Source organism: Notolepis coatsorum (assembly GCF_963971535.1).
Source record: "Notolepis coatsorum genome assembly, chromosome: 3".
Lineage (NCBI taxonomy): Eukaryota > Metazoa > Chordata > Actinopteri > Aulopiformes > Paralepididae > Notolepis > Notolepis coatsorum.
In genome coordinates this window covers 26,852,783-26,873,591 of record NC_140167.1, presented here as the reverse complement: position 1 = coordinate 26,873,591, position 20,809 = coordinate 26,852,783, and the positions used below count along the sequence as shown (strand labels likewise).

At 44.4% G+C, this 20,809-nt stretch overlaps 1 protein-coding gene across 3 annotated transcripts in view; it reads left to right on the top strand.

The window, feature by feature from the left end:
- LOC311224961 (palmitoyltransferase ZDHHC14-like) overlaps positions 1 to 20,809 on the top strand; it is a 149,817-nt gene that overhangs the window by 93,062 nt on the left and 35,946 nt on the right. For all 3 annotated transcript variants that reach the window (XM_084310127.1, XM_084310125.1, XM_084310126.1), the window contains exons 4-6: positions 6,134 to 6,289; positions 15,188 to 15,325; positions 18,448 to 18,499. In XM_084310127.1, coding sequence (XP_084166253.1) covers positions 6,134 to 6,289; positions 15,188 to 15,325; positions 18,448 to 18,499 — 346 coding nt within the window. The remainder of the gene's footprint in view (positions 1 to 6,133; positions 6,290 to 15,187; positions 15,326 to 18,447; positions 18,500 to 20,809) is intronic.

Sequence of the window (20,809 nt, the reverse complement as noted above, 5' to 3'; positions counted from 1 at the left end):
TAACCTGAAAAAGTATTAGAACATCTCCGTTAACTGTCTGTAGTGTGGTACTGCAAGGTTAACTGTCTGTAGTGTGGTAGTGGAAGTGTTAACCCTTTGTCGTAGTGTGGTTATGGTAGTGAAAATGGTTAAGCATAAGATTTAAAGAGGTAATTCTACACCGATCGCATTTGGAAAACACAATTTCACAGATTTGTTGATTAAATCAACAATCTATAAGTCGAAAAAGCTATTGGTCGACTGATAATTCCATTAGATGAGGATGAGGACAGCCCTGCAGGCTGCAGTTGATTTCTGAAGGCCGTTAAATGGCAATAAGAGTGTCCGTGAAAACTGATGGCAGCACAGATTCAGCCCTGCGTTGTCTGCTCTTTGTTATTGGAGGCACAAGTGTAAAGAGGTTTTGTGATGCTTAAGTGGACGTATTGCAGTTAGAATTGTGTGTTTTCTTGTGGCTTTGCCAAGTGAAGGCTGTATACAATATCAGAGAAGAGCTGAAAGCTCCATTAACCCTCATTGAGCAACGACAGCAGTCTTAAAGGGGCACTTCACGGTTATCGAGAGTGAATGAGTTTGAATATCTCACTGAATCCTTGTGCAATCCGTCATTACGGCCCAATGAAATGATGTAGATGAAATAAATGGAGATACGGCTATTTTTTCATCTACATCATTTCATTGATTAACAATGAGTCCGTGTCCTCTGATGACACCACTGGTTGTGGTCAGTGATGTACCTGAACGCGTTCAATGAACGATCGTTCATGAACGCGTTCGTATTTTGGGCGAACGTGAACTGAACGTACTGTATATCCGCTAAATGAACGTAATTGAGAACGCGTTCATTCTCAGCGCTGTATAACGGCGTTCAAAAGTGCGTTCATTCTTAGCACTCTATTATAACCGCATTCAAAGGTGTGCCAGATTTCATATGCCTTTCAGCCGAAAACCCAGTTAAAACACACCGTAAACAGGCTTCAAAATTATGCGGAAAACCACCCGATCTGGCAACGCGCCTGTCACCCCCTGGCTACGTCATCAGACTCCTCCTCACAACAAACAGTGGAACAGCGGAATCGGCGAGCAGAAGCCGAGAGCTGCAGCAGCACTCGCTCAGAGTCAGACTCTACCTCTAGACGTCGGCGTATGAGCATTTAAAAGAGTTTAACGTTAAAGTCAGTACTGACTCGTTTGTTTGTAAACTTTGTCCACCCGGTTTGAAGAAGCAAGTCCGTACATTGACATCGACAGCAAACCTTAAACGGCACATTGAGAATATGCAAACGTCCTGTTTTAGTTTTCATAATAAAGACCATTCAAGCAAAGTTTTTCCTCATGTTTTTGAAAATATACTGTAGAGATGAAAGCTGCAGCTGCTAATAGTGTGGACTGAATGGGCGGCAGCAAAGCGTTATGGAAATGCCAGTATTCCGATTGCTGTCTGTGGTTCAATAACTTTACAAAATAATAGCTTGATTGGTTGAAAACTTTATTAACAGATTGCAGAATGGGTACAATACAGTACAGCTCAATACACACAATTGTTAAGCGGATGCAGACCAGATAAAGACCTTTGTCTTGGTTACATCAGGGTCCCCCATTTTCAATTCATCAGGACATATGAAAATACATGACATACAGATAGACAGTACTGCTACATCTATACATTTATGACATACCAGATTTGCAAATACAATAGCTCGCAGCAACGTATTGAAAAAAGAACTAACAAAATGGACCGTTCAATATCTCCTTTATGTTCGAAATGTCAAACAGATCTGGGTACCTACTATCACTACTTTTGGGAATCTAAGTGTTTATCCAGGTTCTGGGGCCAAGTGGCACGTGGGTTAAGCGACATTTTCAAACTAAACTTCTACTTTCAGCCCGGAAATGCATTCTGATAAACTGGATTAAGGATAAGCCTCCATCTATACAAATGTGGTATAGAGAGATCTTCGGTGTGCTACCCCATGAAAGACTCTGTTCAATGCATAGATGCAACGACGCTTCCTTTCAGGAGGTGTGGCCCCCACTATTAGACTATTTTCCTGCTGATCCTTCTAAAGGCCCAATGCCCCATTGTATGGACAGACCTAGGATAGAAAAAAATAAATATATGTATGTCTACATGTGAATGGGCTCGAGGCAAGTGCAATACTGTACAGTGCCTGTCTTGGTTTGCTTTCCTTTTTGCTTGTTTTTCTTTTTCTTTTGTTTTTGCTTGCTTATGGTGTGGATGATGGCATAGATGAACTGGAGGACCCCCCCCCCCCCTTGTCCCAATGTGTGTTTTTGTAATGTAAGTAACTGTACGTGAAAAATCTATAAAAAAATAAAAATAAAAGAACTATAAACTATAAATTAGTTCATTTTTGAAACCATGAACTTTTTTTAAAATTTTGAATTATGAACTATGAACTGAACTAGTTCATTTAAAAAATAATGTGAACTGTGAACTGAACTAGTTCATGTAGAAAGTGAACTTTCCCACCCCTGGCTGTGGTCAACATCACATTCAAACTCATTACCTCTCAAACTGTCAAACTGAACGAATGTGTGCAAAACAGTTTAGAGCCTTCGGATATGTGTGAGACTATGTGCAAAATGCCCCTTTTTAAGCCTTTCACTGCCGCACTACCAAACGGTTAACCCTTTTCACTGCGACAATACACAGAAGGTTCACCCTTTCACTGCCACACGACAGCCGGTGGGTTAACCCTTTCACTGCCACACGACAGACGGTTAACCCTTTACTATCACACTACCGACGGTAACCATCGGTAGTGTGATAGTAAAGGGTGAACCTTCTGTCGTGTGGCAGTGAAAGGGTTAAGCATGTGAAAATAGAACGGGTCGATAAGCGGGAGGCGGGATGTTTGGCGCCATGACCACGTCGTCGGTGCTGCTCACATTCGGCAGCATTTGAAGGGCACGTGGGCCGAACCACCGGGTCGCCGGGGTCACCTACAGTACAGTACCAACGTTATGATGCAATGTGTCTTTATTTTTGGAGGCTGCTTTATGGCCTTTGTTAACGGATTTAACGGTTCCTCTATTGTCCAATGAGCAGCAGTTGAAAGAGTTGTGACATCCATCAGCTTCAACAGGAAATAAAACGTAGACTGATTGATTGATTGAACATTTTATTAACAGATTGCAGAACGGGTACAATACAGTACGGCTCAATACACACAATTGTTAAGGGGATGCAGACCAGAGAAGGACTTTCGTCTTGTTTACATCAGGGCCCCCCATTTTCAATTCATCATAACATTCCATTCCAACAATTTTGACCGAGCTCCACGATGGCAGCTAACGTCACTGTAATATCTCCCTGTACCGCGGGCACTTGAAGCGCTCTCTCTATACGATACGGGTCGTAGATGAAAACTATGCTCCCAATCCTCCCATGGTGTTCTGCTCTAATGTGGACTTTCTCTCCTTTCCTCTCGTTTGCTGAGAAAGCGAGAGGAACAGAGTGAACGTGGAGAAGAGAGGAGAGAGGGCTCTGCACGCGTTGATCACGGCAGAGAACGAATGCGCATTGAAATTAACTCATCGCGACAGCGTTTATAACTCTCTTGAAAATGTCAAACACCCACACGGTTATCACACACACACACACGCACACACGCACCACTTTCAGCCGGCACCGTCACGGGCCTCTGTGGTACGAAATGGTCTTCCCACACATGAGCACACTCTCTCTTTCTCTTACTCTCTCCCCCCCCCCCCTCCCACTCGCATGCGTGAGAGTGCTCAAAGCGAGTGCCCCGGCAATAATAGGCTACAGGCTTCTCTACCTTTTTATGGCTGGAAAATCACTATCATCTTTCCTCATCTTCGCCATTTAGCCTGTCATCATTGTCTCTTCGCCAAAAGCCATCCGTTTTCCGTTCACCTCCATTATGTGGCCCTTTGTAGTCCTGAGAGCATGTAACTTGCTCGAGTGTTTTTTTTAATTGCAGATTTTGTATTATGTTACCTGAACTGGTTATAATGTTAGTGGGTGTAAAGATGTGTCATTCAGAAGTCGGGTGTTAAAAGTTATATTTTGTTGCACCGGGGGCCTCGTGTCTCATCATCACACAGCCTCACATATGATCAGTATGGAGCGAATGGCCCATGAAGCTGCCCAGGGGGCCAATTGACCCAAGTCGAATCCCGCCCTCTTGTCGTGATCCTCCAATCGCAACTGGCAGGTCAGAAACTGGGAGCACTGAGGAGAGTGGCCAGTAAACGCACCACCAAGGGCCCAGCCACGGTCTACAAAGTCACAAGTCTGCGGTGTCATGGAATATGCCTCACTTACCTGGATGAGAGAGAGAGAGAGAGCTGCACTGGCTTCCCATTGCCGCACGAATCCGCTTCAAGCGAGGGGAACGGCTCCCTCCTACCTCCGGTCAATGTTCTCTAACTACACACCCTCAAGACCCCTACGATCTGCATCTTCTGGCCGCCTCAGATCTACTCCTATCCGAGCTCCCGGAGGGTCATCAAAGTGAAGCCGGCTATTCTCTGTCCTCGCTCCACAAAGGTGGAACGAACTCTCCACCACAGTCGGGACAGCCGAAACCCAGCCAACTTTACGCCATCGAAACGCCTTTTACTACTATGTATGTACCCTACTACTATGCTACTATACTTATACTACTACACTTATCATGCTGTCTATACTATTAACACTCAAGCTCATTACTATTTGACGTACAATACCACTGACGTACAATGCATCCCTACCACCGTCCCATGGGCCTCCAGGCCACGCTCCCTCCACCAGACGTCATACTACCCGCCTACGCACAGCCACACCAGATCATGCTCTCAACCTCCCGCTCCAGAACACGCTCCTTGGACGGAGGCGTTCTACACACACTGCTGTCCGTATATGCAATAGCCTTCCAGAGCATGTTATTGGATCCAAGGCAGACGATTAGGGTTGAGCACCGAGAACCGGTTCTAATAGGAACCGGTTCCTAACTTCCGGTTCTGGAAGTAACATATTTGCATTTCGATTCTAAATTTCGATTCTTAAAAAAAATAAAAAACGTTTTTATTTTTTTTACCTTGTTAATTAATACCCTAGTTACAGTACAGCAACCAAATTAAACTGTATCAAGTCAACTGACTATGAATAGTATGAAAAAAATTTAAGGTTTTTCAAAAAAATATAAAAAATCTCCTGCGAAATAAGCGGTGACCTATTTTGACCTGCACCTCAAAGAATCGGAATCGAGAATCGTTTAGAACAGGAATAGAAATGGAGAATCAGAATCGGAACCGTAATCGTTCAAATCCAAACGATGCCCAACCCTACAGACGATGGTCTTCAGGTCTTCAAATGCAGAATTCATAGACACCTCCTGACCGTTCCCCTCATTGGCTGTTGAGCTGCAGTGAACTATATGATTGGCCAACTGGATTTTCTCACTTTGTTATTGGTCACAATTGCAACCAAAAGAAAAACGTTGAGGGAAGCAATAGTTGTGATTGGAGGATCTAGAAAAGAGGACGGAGTTTGAGATTTTTTTACCTGGCACCTGGATGTTAAGACCTGTAGCTTTTAACACGTAAGCCTCAATAATTTTCTCTTTCTCCTCTGGCTGGTGGACTGTGTGTCTGAACTCTTGTCTTTCACTGGCTTGTCTGTCTGATCTGATGGTTGATGTTCTTCTGTGTCTTACCTTATTATCTGTCCTCGTGTCTGTCATCTCGTCTGTCTCACCTCATCTGACTGGCTGCCTTTCGATGTATTCGTTAAGTTACTGCCTTCTCTGAATCTATCCCTCTGTCTCTTACCTTGCTGCCTCACTAAATAAATACCAGTGTCTCCTGTCATCTAGTTCTCTAAATATCGGCATCGGCCACTAATCCCTAACATACAGGGAGAATGTTGAATTTTACTTCCAAGACTTGGTCTGACTGAGGTTTAATCTGTACACTGTAGCTACAGCAGCAGGGTGGCGACGGGTGAAAGATCCCAAGGCGTCCCAACGTGTTGCTAGCAGGTTGTCTGTGAGCCAGATAACACTGAGTTACCCTCTGGTTCATGACGCATTGTTTCCGAGGGAAGTGGTAAATCAACGGTCTCTCTCTCTCTCTCTCTCTCTCTCTCTCTCCCTCTCTCTAGATGTAGCCAACGGCTCCAGTTCGGGCTACCGCCCGCCCCCCAGGACGAAGGAGGTGGTCATTAACGGGCAGACGGTCAAGCTCAAGTATTGCTTCACCTGCAAGATCTTCAGGCCTCCGCGCGCCTCCCACTGTAGCCTCTGTGACAACTGTGTGGGTGAGTGCCCCCCACTCCTGTATGTGCCCCCCACTCCTGTATGTGCCCCCCACTCCTGTATGTGCCCCCTGCCACACTCCTGTATGTGCCCCCAGCCTCCTGTATGTGCCCCCAGCCTCCTGTATGTGCCCCCCACTCCTGTATGTGCCCCCAGCCTCCTGTATGTGCCCCCAGCCTCCTGTATGTGCCCCCAGCCTCCTGTATGTGCCCCCTGCCACACTCCTGTATGTGCCCCCAGCCTCCTGTATGTGCCCCCAGCCTCCTGTATGTGCCCCCAGCCTCCTGTATGTGCCCCCAGCCTCCTGTATGTGCCCCCAGCCACACTCCTGTATGTGCCCCCAGTCACACTCCTGTATGTGCCCCCAGCCTCCTGTATGTGCCCCCAGCCTCCTGTATGTGCCCCCTGCCACACTCCTGTATGTGCCCCCAGCCTCCTGTATGTGCCCCCAGCCTCCTGTATGTGCCCCCAGCCTCCTGTATGTGCCCCCAGCCTCCTGTATGTGCCCCCAGCCACACTCCTGTATGTGCCCCCAGCCTCCTGTATGTGCGTAATAGGATGTGTGCGTGTTTTGTAAACATGTGGATCTGTGTTTTGTACCTAATGTGGATACAGATGGGAGTGCGTGGGCGTGTGGAGTGAGTCATGCAGCCTACATGTGTGTAGGAGCAAATTGCATGAGAGATTCGGATGGCATCAACATTCAGGTCAATTTAGTTTATTGAAAAGTAGGCTTTTGCTTTTACATTATATTCCAAACAAGTCCCGTCAATAGTAAGGATGGGTGTTGATTTTGAAATAGTAATTCAATTATTTAAAAAAAAAAAATTTGTTTTGTCTTCGTTTGTGTGTGTGTGTGGGGGGGGGGGGGGGGGGGGGTCTTCGAATATAATATTTCCCAGTGACCCAGTTCCAGGGTACAAAATAGTTACACGCCCAGCGCCATTGGCTTGTAGATTTATTCTTTGGCGATTAGAATTTAAGGTCTGCCCGCCACCTGGCGGCTAACAAAATACACTGCATCTACCGCGGCCGGCAGGTAATCTATCTATCTATCTATCTATCTATCTATCTATCTATCTATCTATCTATCTATCTATCTATCTATCTATCTATCTATCTATCTATCTATCTATCTATCTATCTATCTATCTATCTATCTATCTATCTATCTATCTATCTATCTATCTATCTATCTATTAATCTAATCTAATCTAATCTATCTCTGTTCAATGATTTAAAGTGGCCAAACGTTACAATATAAATACTAATTGGATTTTTGGCTGGTAAAAAAATCTGCCCGGCTGGTAAGTCAAAAAGTTAAGTTTGTTCCCTGCCCAGTTCCCAGTAGAATAGCAATTTTGTGAGTTTTGCCCATCCCTAGTCGATACACTCACGGGCATAACGTGTCAGAATGTCAGACTAACTTAGTCATAATGTTTTTGACTGAAGACTCAGGCTGTTGACTGTGTTGTTGAGTCGAGTTACATAAATGGAGAGGGACCCTCCGAAGATATATATCCGTTTCAGTCTTTGTCAGTGAACGAGACGTTTCACTCGCAGAGCCTCTGCAGTACTGAAGCGGAGAGCCACACCTCTGCAGTACTGAAGCAGAGAGACACACCTCTGCTACTGCTACATTATAACCGGAGAGATTAAAAAAAAATTGTAAAAAATAAAAATGTATTACCGGATAACGGAAACTCTTGACACATGCAGCTGCTAGATTGGCTTTAAGCTTGTTTTGTAAACAATAGAGGATATTTTGGGGAGCACAAACCATCATCCAGTGTTTAGCTTTGGGATGTGGACCTCCCTTTGAAATCTGCCCGGGAAACTATGCAAAGAGGTGAAGAATTGGCATGCTTCGCAGGGGGCGAGACGAGGAGAGAGTCGGGGTGATGCAAAAGAGAAAGAATGAAACAAATGGATGGAGTGGAGAGCATAGCCAGTCTGAGAAGAGAGACTTGTGTGAAAGAGAGGCATCCTTCACAGCCTCCGGGTGCACTGCTGCCTATTCAAGAGAGCGAGAGAGACGGAGAGGGAGAGATAAGAGACAGACGGATATATTCAGAGAAGGCAGTAACTTAATGAATAAATCGAAAGGCAGCCAGTCGGATCAGGTGAGACTGACATGATGACAGACACAAGGACAGACGGATGTAACGTAAGACACTGAAGAACATCAATCCATCAGATCAGAGAGATAAGCCAGTGAAAGACACAGTGTGCAGACACACAGTCCACCAGCCAGACGAGACAGACAGGAGGACAAGTCAGACTCATGGGAGGGCCCTGCTGAACATCAAGCAGTCAGACCCTCGGCCGGTCCGCAGGTTGTCAGGAGTGGTAAACACTACCTGATTAATGATTTAAAGGTTACCGTTCCCTTCCCATTAATGTTCTACCCCCCGGATGGCTCTGACAAAGCTGCCATCCGGCAGAACAGACTCTTGACTGTGTTCCCAATGTGAAACCTGGAATCGGGGGAGACTCCTGTTCGTCTGCTACAGGATCTAGGTCTATCCTCCTCTATCTCCACTGCCTGTACACACCAGGGGGGTTAATGAGTACATGAATAAGTTAGCAGCCAATACGTGGGTGGGGTAGGACTTCCCCCGGCAGGCTGGGAGAGTAGTACAACTGGAATGTGTGGAGGATGTGAGAATCTGATGTCGCTGCTATGGGTCTGGTTAGGAGAAGACTCCCAAACACAGATGAGATAAGTTGAGGGGGGGGGGGGGGGGGGGTCTCACTCCAGATGTGGGATCTTCACACCTAGATATAAACGTAGGCCTCTCACACACGTCCAAAGATCATCGGGACATTGAATCCTTGTGTCGTGTTAATCACAGCTCCATGAGATGAAGAAATATCAATACCTTGTCTCACAGGGACTGCTGCCTTATCCTTCCAGGCTCCTCCTTGTCTGTGGGTTTCTTCTCCATGCACACAGACTTTCTGCACAGCAGGTTCCTCGGTGGCTGCATATCTGTTTTCCATTGCTGCAGGAAAACAAAAAAAAAATACCTTGGGTTCTGTGAAACAAAGAAGCGATCACAACGTCTTTTGTTTGTTCCAGGAACACGTCTGGTATGAGGAGACGGCTGACCAAGCCCGTCACGCCAGACCGCTTGAGCCTAGAGCAGCAGTGTGACGAAGGAGCGCCGGTGGTCTCATGTTGTTCTGCACACGTTCCAGAACGTCATTTAATTAAAGATAATTACACATTACCGCTTTAAAAGGATCTCAACGGCAATTGTAACACATGTTAAATTTTTTTGGGAACACGTCAATCAATAGACATTATTCATGGTGTCTACAGAGTTGTGAATTCTGAATTCCAGAGTTTCTTTTTTTTTATTCCCCTGAGAAAAAAAAACTAATTTCTGAGTGCTTTGGACCAGTAAAGGTGCCTCTGTACAGCGCAGCTTTGTTCACTTCTGGGTTTTATTACCACAACTCTTTATCCATGTATATTTGTTCACTCTCTCTCCCTCTCCCTCCCAGAAGGTGTCTGGGAGGCTTGTGCCAGTAGAATGTACACAGTGGAAATCCCCCAGATAACATTATTCCCAGTCATCGCCTCTCTGAAAGGCGCACGCCAGGTAGCGCTTCCTCGCCCCCTCTGCGTTAACCCCCCTCCGCTCACCTCAAATACCTGAAACAAACCCAAAGCCAGGTCTCAGGGGAGTTGACCTGCCAAAGCCCTCACCTCACCCACTTGACTTCATCTCCACAGCGAGAGTGGGAGTTTTCGTATGGGCACAGGCTGAAAGCTAGCTTGTATAAGGAGGAGGCGGTTTACTCTTGGTTTAAAAAGTAGCTTTGGTGTCGTGTCGTACCTACAGACTCTGAGGGACTGTTCTCTTTCCCTGTAATTGCACTTCTAAAGGAGGCTGATAATGGATTCTGTTGTAATCATTCATAGCTCAAGAGTCTTAGGCAAGAGTGTGATGGGATGTGGAATGAGGAAGGTGTCTGTGTGTGAGAGGGCAGGACGCTCAACAACATGCTCTCTAGGTTAGGGTTGCTGCGGTGACGTGGAATTAACTCACGGTGACACCGGACATTTTACCAAATGGCGCTCAATATCTTACTTTGATATTTTTTATTTTTTTTAACTTAAATTTTTTTATTAACATTTATAGACAAACAACACTTACACAATACCTACAATGACTTCAACAACACAACAGTACATCCACATGGGCCCCTTGAATTCGGTTGACTTTGATCTTTAATGTTATGCGGCTACACTGAGCCACTGATCCGTCTCTGCACAAATAAATGGAAGCCAGATTTCCCCGTCTTGTAAACTAAAACTAGGTGGTGTGATCAATCTATGTTCACCAGGACCCTATTATGTTGTTTAACCCTTTCACTGCCACACGACAGAAGGTTAACCCTTTACTATCACTTGTGTGAAAGGGTTAACCGTTTGGTAGTGCGGCAGTGAAAGGGTTAAGATGATCTTCAGTGTGCATGGCATGCTACAGTATGTGTAGTGTGTGGATTAATGGCCACACCCACTTCCGTCCACATTCAATTATTATATTCCTATCTCCTGTGTGCGTTAGGCCTGAACTATATTTAAAGGAAAACTCCAACATTTTGGGAAATTAGCTTATTTGCCATCTACCCTGGAGTTAGACAAGAAGATGCATACCTTTTTCTTCTCTGTGCATGCAGTAGGAGTAGGAAGACGTTGGGAACTAGGCTAATGGAGGAACCTACTTCCAGTGACTGACGCTAAGCTAGGCTAACGGTGCGTGTCTTCCTACTCCTACTGCATGCACAGAGAAGAAAAAGGGTATGTATCTTCTTGTCTAACTCCAGGGTAGATGCCAAATAAGCAAATTTCCCAAAATGTTGGAGTTTCCCTTTAAAAAAAAAAAAAAATGTTGTTGCCAATATATATTTTGATATGAGAAAACTGAGTTAAAGGGATAGTTTGGTTTGTTACTTGCCAGTAGTGTAGTGGAAGCAAAGCTATTAGCTAACTTGGAGAGTACCATGGTTGGAGTTCTGGCCAGGTTCAGAGCGAACCGAAAACAAACAGGGTCACAAAACCAAAAGGTTTTTATCACCATAACATGCAGAGAATCATCGTCCTCTAGCACTTCAGAATCTTGTTTTGGAGGTGGTTAACCCTGCATGTTGTGGTGTAGTCTTGTTTTGGAGGTGGTTAACCCTGCATGTTGTGGTGTAGTCTTGTTTTGGAGGTGGTTAACCCTGCATGTTGTGGTGTAGTCTTGTTTTGTAGGTGGTTAACCCTGCATGTTGTGGTGTAGTCTTGTTTTGGAGGTGGTTAACCCTGCATGTTGTGGTGTAGTCTTGTTTTGGAGGTGGTTAACCCTGCATGTTGTGGTGTAGTCTTGTTTTGGAGGTGGTTAACCCTGCATGTTGTGGTGTAGTCTTGTTTTGTAGGTGGTTAACCCTGCATGTTGTGGTGTAGTCTTGTTTTGGAGGTGGTTAACCCTGCATGTTGTGGTGTAGTCTTGTTTTGGAGGTGGTTAACCCTGCATGTTGTGGTGTAGTCTTGTTTTGGAGGTGGTTAACCCTGCATGTTGTGGTGTAGTCTTGTTTTGGAGGTGGTTAACCCTGCATGTTGTAGTGTAGTCTACAATACTGGCAAGTATTTCACACAACGTAATGTCCAAAAATGCAGAATTCCAATCAAGAGCAGTGTATGTAAACAAGAAACCAATAAAGAGACTGTTGTTTTTCCTTGTCAGACCAGGCAATTTTTTCATCAGGAGTAGTCGTGACAAATATAAACCCAGAAAGTTGCAGCAAAATATGTTTTAGCATGACATGATGACTCATGTTGTGTCTGCCGACCACGTCACTACTGATTGCATTACAATGTAGGGCTGACCTTCGATTTTTTTGGAATTCGAAGCTTCGGGGCCGAGATTCAATTTTAATTCGAAGCTTTGAAAAAAAAAAATTCAACTTAAAAAAAAAATCTTATTTTTTTTATTTTTTTTTTATTTAGACAAACTAGACACTTTGCTTCCATGAAATATTGTAAGCCGTCATTTGAGGCTTTATAAAAGCAGCACAATAAATACAAATCTGTCAGTGCCGAGTCCGACCTCATCTTAAATAACAAACAGCATTGCTTGTTGTAATTAACAAAGAGAGGCAAAATTTTTTTTTATAAAAATAAAATCATATATATATATATATATATATATATATATATATATATTTTTTTTTACATAATTGAATTTTTGTTTCATATTCGAATCCCATGCCCATCGAACGAAGCTTCGAAGTATTTAAGACAGCCCTATTACAATGACGATGATTTTCACATGATGTTGTTCAGGCCGTGTGTGTATTAGATTGTATGAGAAGCGTAGGCCACACGAGAGTGTGTTGGCCTGTGTGTGGACATGCATCTAACAGAGGGAGAAGTGTGTCTCTCTCTGTCCCTCTTCCTCTGACTCTCATTCTCGTCAGTGTTTCCCTCAGGATGGAGTTTAGCAGCGGCGGTGAAGCATGCAGGGATAGAGACATATGTTCTGCTGCCTGCTGGGAGGGTTCTCCAGCACTAGAAGGGCTCTCGAGGCCGGAGTACATACAGTACTATATTCAGGAGCAGGGGCAATGTCTGTCTAGCTTACATATGAGGAATATAGATTTTATTGAGCATAATAGAAGTATAATTTTGTATACAATAATAATAAAAGTAAATAGTAAAATAAAATCTAATTATAAATCAAATAAAATATCTATGGTCACATTACATCAAGACACAACACATTGATGATGGTTGGTGGATAGTCAGAGAGTAAGTAAGTAAGTAAGTAAGTAAGTAAGTAAGTAAGTAAGTAAGTAAGTAAGTAAGTAAGTATTTATAAAGCACCTTTCATACATGTCATGTAGCTCAAAGTGCTGTACACAAACATAGGCATATATAACGATAAAAGCAATAAAGTCACAGTGATCAGTTAAGATCAATGTTTAAAAAAAAAAAAAAAAAAAAAATAATAATAATAATAATAATAATAATAATAATAATAATAATAATAATAATAATAATAATAATAATAATAATAATAATAATAATAATAATAATAATAATAATAATAATAATAATAATAATAACGTAAAAATGAAAATAACGTAAAAATGAAAACATGAAAACAGTCATTTGCTTACCAGTTTGGGAGAACAGGTCCGCACAAACATGTCCGCTCAGTAGCAACCGGAAGTAGGAAATGCACTAAACCAATGCACTTGTACGGTAGGTAGCAATGTTAGCTCTTATAACGCTAGTGTAGTTACGTTTTTATTAGTGGTCAGAGTTGGGTCCACAGGACTTATCCAAGCCCCATGGATCCATCAGTGGCTGTGTATTGTGTGCGTATGTACCCGTTCCCTCATGTGGTCAGTGGTCAGAGTTGGGTCCACAGGACTTATCCAAGCCCCATGGATCCATCAGTGGTCGTGTATTGTGTGCGTATGTACCCGTTCCTTCATCTAAAAAGTTGGGTCCACAAGGCTTATCCTAGCCATAACTATTTGTAAGCTAGACTGTATAGGTACGTTTTTAATTTTCCTTTAAAAATGTGTATGGAGCTGGCGTTTCTGATGTGTGTTGGTAGTGTGTTCCATAGTTTTGGGGCATAGTTGGCAAATGCCATACTTCCTATCCTCTTTTGGTTTCTGGGCGTGTCTAGTAAACCTGTAGAGAGGTCCATGAAGGGTTCCCAAGTTCTGAGAAAGACGTCCTCCTTGTTCTTCAAAGTATATGTACGCTGTTCCAGTTGCAAAGTGTCATGGAGAATCTTTTTAGAAGTATAATGTTTTAAAACAATTATTGATGTATTGAACAAAAATATATTATATTGTTGTATTATCAAACTGTGTTAATTTACTTAAATGATAAGATAACTTATAATTATGACGTTCCATTAAGGAAATCCAAATAATATGTAACGTTAATATCTGAGGGAATCTGTCAAAGTTGTCTTTGAGATTGACAGCTTTTGCGCATCACGGTGGCCCTCGAGAAAAAACCTATAGAATACTCCTGTAAGGCCCGCCTCCTCTTGTAAGGCCCTCCTCCAGGAAGGAGAGATAACCAATGTGTGGAATACTTGTATCGATATTTGTACCCAAACGTATCAAGACGGATCTTCCAAATGTTGTTTATTCACAGATACAGTATGTGTTTCCTTGCATGTTCCTATCAAATGATTGTGTTTGCTGTAATGTTTCTGAGCGATACTCACGTGAAGGTGCAGGACTGTTTTCCCTGCGGCAAATGATACATGACGTCGCTGAAAGTGCTCTTTGCTTAAAAGCGACGTAACACTGCTGCTAGGTGCATATAAGTCTGTCTCGTCAGGCTGGTGGACTGTGTGTCTGCACACTGTGTCTTTCACTGGCTCGTCTCTCTGATCTGATGGATTGATGTTCTTCAGTGTCTTACCTTACATCTGTCTGTCCTTGTGTCTGTCATCTTGTCTGTCTCACCTCATATGACTGGCTGCCTTTCGATGTATTTGTTAAGCTGCTGCCTTCTCTCAATCTATCCCTCTGTTTCTTACCTTACTAAATACTTCTTTCTCTCTCCCCCTCTCTCTCTCTCTTCCTCTCTCTCTCGCTCTCTGTCTCTCTCTCTCTGTCTCTCTCTCTGTCTGTCTCTCTATCTCTCTCTCTCTCTCTCTCGCTCATGCATAGTGATGAGTCATATGATTCAACAGGGCCGTTTAGCTCAGTTGGTTAGAGTGTGGTTAATAAAGCCTAAAGTTTTGTACAATGGATTACAAATACAAAGAGCAAAGTATAATGAACTCTTTCTAAAACCTCCCTCTGTCTTACTCTCTCCCTCCTCTCCACCCCCCCCCCCCCCCCCCCCCCCCCCCTCCCCTCTCCTGCAGAGCGTTTTGACCACCACTGTCCCTGGGTCGGGAACTGCGTTGGGAGGAGGAACTACCGTTTCTTCTACATGTTCATCCTCTCCCTCTCCTTCCTCACCATCTTCATCTTCTCCTGCGTCATCACGCACGTCATCCTGCGTAAGTAGCTGGAGGAACACACACACAGTTGCTTTCTCTTTCTCTCTCCCCATCTCCCTCTCTTTATCAATCTTTCAAACTTGACGCACACACCAGAGTACCCACAGTTGCTTTCTCTCTCTTTCAAACTTGACACAAACACACAGAGTACCCACAGTTGCTTTCTCTCTCCCCCTCTCTTTCTCTTTCTCACTCTCTCTCTTTCTCACTCTCTCAAACTTGACACACACACACACACACACAGTACCTACAGATGCTCCCTCTTTCTCTCAAGCTTGACATAAACACCAACTGGCACATACACACACTCTGCACCCCCCTGGGCAGGTCATTGTGTGCAGGTTGTAGGTGGGCGTATTGAGGAGCTGCAGTATTGTGTCTCGTTACCATCCGTCCTCCTGGGAGCGAGAGACTCCTCAACTCCTAGCAATCGCCCTCTGTGTGTATGTGTGTGTGTGCATGTATTTTGTGTGTATGTGTACATTAGGGCTGTGTGATATGAATAAAATATTCTATCATGATATGGGAAATGTCATATCTTAACACTTTCTGTGCCAAAAACGTAAAATGTGTTATTGGGCGCCGACGGTTGAGTGCCAAAAACGTAAAAAGTTGTTTTTGGATAGTTTTTTCTTTTTTTCGATATTTTTATTCATTATTCATCCAGGGACCTTGGTGTTACCATAGGGAATGAGATCGACAAAGTGCAATACCGGCCGCATCCAGCTAGACGGCGGTATCGAGCACCCTTTGAAACCTTATATCTTGGCCTGTGCAACGGTCAAATGTCACCAGCGCAGTTTTCTGGTCGGGCCAGTCGAGCGGTTCTCCCATATGTTGTGGTGGGTTATGCCGTGGACCAAATGGACATCGGATGTACCAGATGGCGATCAAACAATTGGAATATTATTTTTGGAATACTACCGATCACAGGTAAGGACTATCTGACATCAATTTTAGCTTGATCGTGCAATGCTTTTATACCGATCGGGCTGATAAGTGTTTTTAGTGTTCAATACGAATGCCGTTAGTGGTAATCACATTATCAGAAACGCCTTGCCCCCCCCCCCCCCCCCCCCTTCATGCATGATGAAACATAATACCTACTATATAGATTTGATTTGGGAATAGTAGCGTGTCCAGGCAAGAAACGCCAACGCTTATAATAGAATTGACGTATAAGGCTATTACTCAGCCTTTCGGGAATTACCCCAGACCACTCTGAAATTATACTTATATTCACCACGGATAACGCGCGAATGTATGCATGGAAAATTATCTCTTTTTTGCATCTTGACCGGAAGAAAGTCACTGTCAAATGACCATAGTATTGTATCCATGGCTATAATATAGATTTAGCTCTACAAACAAGGTGACGCACTCCTATCTTTTAAAGCGTTGGCATTGCTACAGCGGGTCCCGTCTAATAGCTGGCACTGAATGTGTTAACACAATATAGTATGTTTTCTGTAAATTCAATAAAACATTTGTCTATAAAATAACCACATACTTCATGACTATACTTTTTGATAATCCTGAGGGTGAACTAATATTTCAATCAATTTGAATGTAATTTTTCCAGTAGTTATGTGGACATACATGGTGATGTTTGGCCAAAGGGTTGTTGATTTACATCTTTATATGCTGAGCCATGCCTTGTTCATTGGTTAATCTTTTCAAAACTGAAAAGGATATACACAGGCATTATGCAACTTTTGATAAGCTTCATCCATTAACTCTTTGACTGCCATGCTGTTTTTCAATTTTTACTCCCTGGAGCCAGCTTTTTTGACAATTTTCATGATGTTTGCAGACCCATTGTATATTCTATATTATAGCTATGGAGACAATAGTATAGCTCATTTGACAGGCACTATTTATACTCCAACAGGGGAAAAAACTTTATTTCTACATGCCTTCGTTCGTGTGCTATCCCATGCAAAAAAATCGTCCCGTTTCAAAATAATCCAGTCTCGTTTTATGGAACGCATGATATGACGTGTTTTTGTGCGGGTTGCTCGCCTGAAACCTTTATTATTTCCAGGTCAAAGGAAAACACGACCATATATGGAATGTTTCTATTCACAAAGCCACCAGGGGGGGGGGGGGGGTTGTTTTCTGACGCACACTAAACTAGCCCAGTTTAAAAGGTAGGCGATACTGCCACATATCGGGATTCGATCGTCATTTCAATTCTAACTTACTCGGAGGTCCCAGGAACACACACCAAGGTCCGCGTGACTGTTTAAAATAATAATAAGCAAAAGAAAACTTGTTTTTGGCACTCAACCGCTGGCTTTGAAAAATTTGAAATCTCGTTTTTGGCGCTCAATGAGTTAATGATCCACAGCAATCTGGTCCTAATTGGACGTACGGTTTAGGAGGAGATGTCATAAATGTGTTGTACATCAAATCCAAGATGGCGGAAAATGTGCTTAGCACAAATGAACGAAAGCGAATACAGACCACTAGCCTAGCTTAAAACTCCGGCCAACAGCTATACTAGCTGGTCCGTATCCCCTTCCATTAATTTGTGCTAGGCTAGCTTGCAGCTGGATAGCTTTCTACTGAACGCACAGAGGAAATTGGTATCTAACTATCTCTCTTATTGTCTGACTTGGGAGAAGACTGTAAGCGCATTTCCCATAATGTTGGCGCGTTCCATTAATTAATTAAGTGTTTTTGATTGTGATGTAGGAGAGGGGTCACTCATTGCTTAGCCATACGCTTTGTCCCAGTGGTTCAAATCCTGACTCCAGCACTTACCATCTCCACTGTGATCCTGCGTCATTTCACCTCCCTCCCGTCGCAGATGTAATGGCTATTAAAGTGGGTCTACTCTGTCTAGCTCTTCTTGCTGACGAGGCCCGTTTAGTCTGGGACCATGAGAAATACAGTCACCAGTGAAAATTAATTTTGTGAAACTCCTTTGTGTGGTGCTGCTCAGGATGGTTCATACTGCTACATGGTTTTGGAATTTGAGGGGTGTGGATGCAATGTTGCAATGCACACATGCAATGCAATGTGTGTTATGGTGACACTGTCACACAAACATGCATAATACAGGCATACACACACACACACACAGCTAATGCAATGCTTTATGCTTTTTCTGTCCACAGGCTCCCAACGTCAAACAGGGTTCCTCAACGCACTCAAAGACAGTCCTGCCAGATATCCTTTCTATGATGTGTGTGTGTTCCTTCATGTGCATGTTGACTGTTGTATTCTATATATCGTGTGTGTTTGTATTCTTTCTCCGTGACTCCTCTCCTCTTCCTTCTCCCCTCATTTGTTGTATTTTTGGACCCAACGCTCTTATTAATGTCTAATAGAGTTTCCTGTTTGCTTTTCTTCTCATTTATTTACTCATTCCCTGTGTTGTTCTTCCATTATCTCTGTTTAGTCTCAGAATGTTTGTTTTGGGGCAGGGAAGTGCAAATGTGTGCTGTGGGAGTGCACGGTAATTGGATTTGAATACGTATTGTTTATATGAGGCCTGTTGGCTGTATTTCTTTAGTGCGTTTGTGAGCAGGTGGTTTTTTTATGTGGACCATTTGTGATTTGAAGTGAAGTTTTTACTCCCGACACTTTATACTTGTTGTTCTTTTTCGCTAAAGAACATCAAAAGTCTGTTTGCCACTTGCAAAGACAAAAAGCCACAGTTTAACTTGTTTAAATCTGTCACATCCACCCATTGCCCACACCTGTATAAAGGGCTCTGAATTTCTTGGCTCACCCCATTTCACAGACCAGCACTACTTTGTTCATCTCGTCACCCAAACTAGCCTGACTGTGTCGATTATACGCAAATTAACTTGATCAGCCCTCTCTGTCCTGCTAGTCAGGTTGATCAGCCCTCTCTTCTGCCCTGCTAGTCGGGTTGATCAGCCCTCTCCTCTGCCCTGCTAGTCGGGTTGATCAGCCCTCTCTCCTGCCCTGCTAGTCGGGTTGATCAGCCCTCTCCTCTACCCTGCTAGTCGGGTGATCAGCCCTCTCTCCTGCCCTGCTAGTCGGGTTGATCAGCCCTCTCCTCTGCCCTGCTAGTCGGGTGATCAGCCCTCTCTTCTGCCCTGCTAGTCAGGTTGATCAGCCCTCTCCTCTGCCCTGCTAGTCGGGTTGATCAGCCCTCTCTTCTGCCCTGCTAGTCGGGTTGATCAGCCCTCTCTTCTGCCCTGCTAGTCGGGGTGATCAGCCCTCTCCTCTGCCCTGCTAGTCGGGTTGATCAGCCCTCTCTTCTGCCCTGCTAGTCGGGTTGATCAGCCCTCTCTTCTGCCCTGCTAGTCAGGTTGATCAGCCCTCTCTTCTGCCCTGCTAGTCGGGTTGATCAGCCCTCTCTTCTGCCCTGCTAGTCAGGTTGATCAGCCCTCTCTTCTGCCCTGCTAGTCGGGTTGATCAGCCCTCTCCTCTGCCCTGCTAGTCGGCCGTGATCAGCCCTCTCTTCTGCCCTGCTAGTCGGGTTGATCAGCCCTCTCTTCTGCCCTGCTAGTCGGGTTGATCAGCCCTCTCTTCTGCCCTGCTAGTCGGGTTGATCAGCCCTCTCCTCTGCCCTGCTAGTCGGGTTGATCAGCCCTCTCTTCTGCCCTGCTAGTCGGGTTGATCAGCCCTCTCTTCTGCCCTGCTAGTCGGGTTGATCAGCCCTCTCCTCTGCCCTGCTAGTCGGGTTGATCAGCCCTCTCTTCTGCCCTGCTAGTCGGGTTGATCAGCCCTCTCTTCTGCCCTGCTAGTCAGGTTGATCAGCCCTCTCCTCTGCCCTGCTAGTCGGGTTGATCAGCCCTCTCCTCTGCCCTGCTAGTCGGGTTGATCAGCCCTCTCTTCTGCCCTGCTAGTCAGGTTGATCAGCCCTCTCCTCTGCCCTGCTAGTCGGGTTGATCAGCCCTCTCCTCTGCCCTGCTAGTCGGGTTGATCAGCCCTCTCTTCTGCCCTGCTAGTCGGGTTGATCAGCCCTGGCTATAGATTCCACATCCACATCTGTGTTTCAATTTCAATTTAACACACAACTGGAGACAAAACTGTACACACACACACACACGTACACACACACACACACACACACTTACACACTTACATATACCCGTGTTTTCTTCTCCCCTTCGTCACCAGTGAAGAGCCAGAAACACAGCAGGTTGGGGAGGAAACACAAATAGATGGCAGTGTCTGGTCTCCAGCACCACAGTGCGTGACTCTACCCTGTTCCTGATTCATTCTGTTCTATCAAGCTTAGACGTCATTCTAAGCAGCTTCACTTCTCCTCTCCTCCTCGTTTTCCCCCTTCAATCTTCACAACGTGTGTGTGTGTGTGTGTGTGTGTGTGCGCGCGCGCGTCCTTGTGCGACAGCTGCCAAGTGTGTGCGAAATGTCTTAGAAGCCGGCGCTGTCATAATCGACCCTGTTAAATCCGGCTTATTGCCCCGACTCCGGCCCTAGTGGAAACCACTTGTAACTGCGCGAGTAATACACGCCGGGTTTTTATATCGGCGTTAA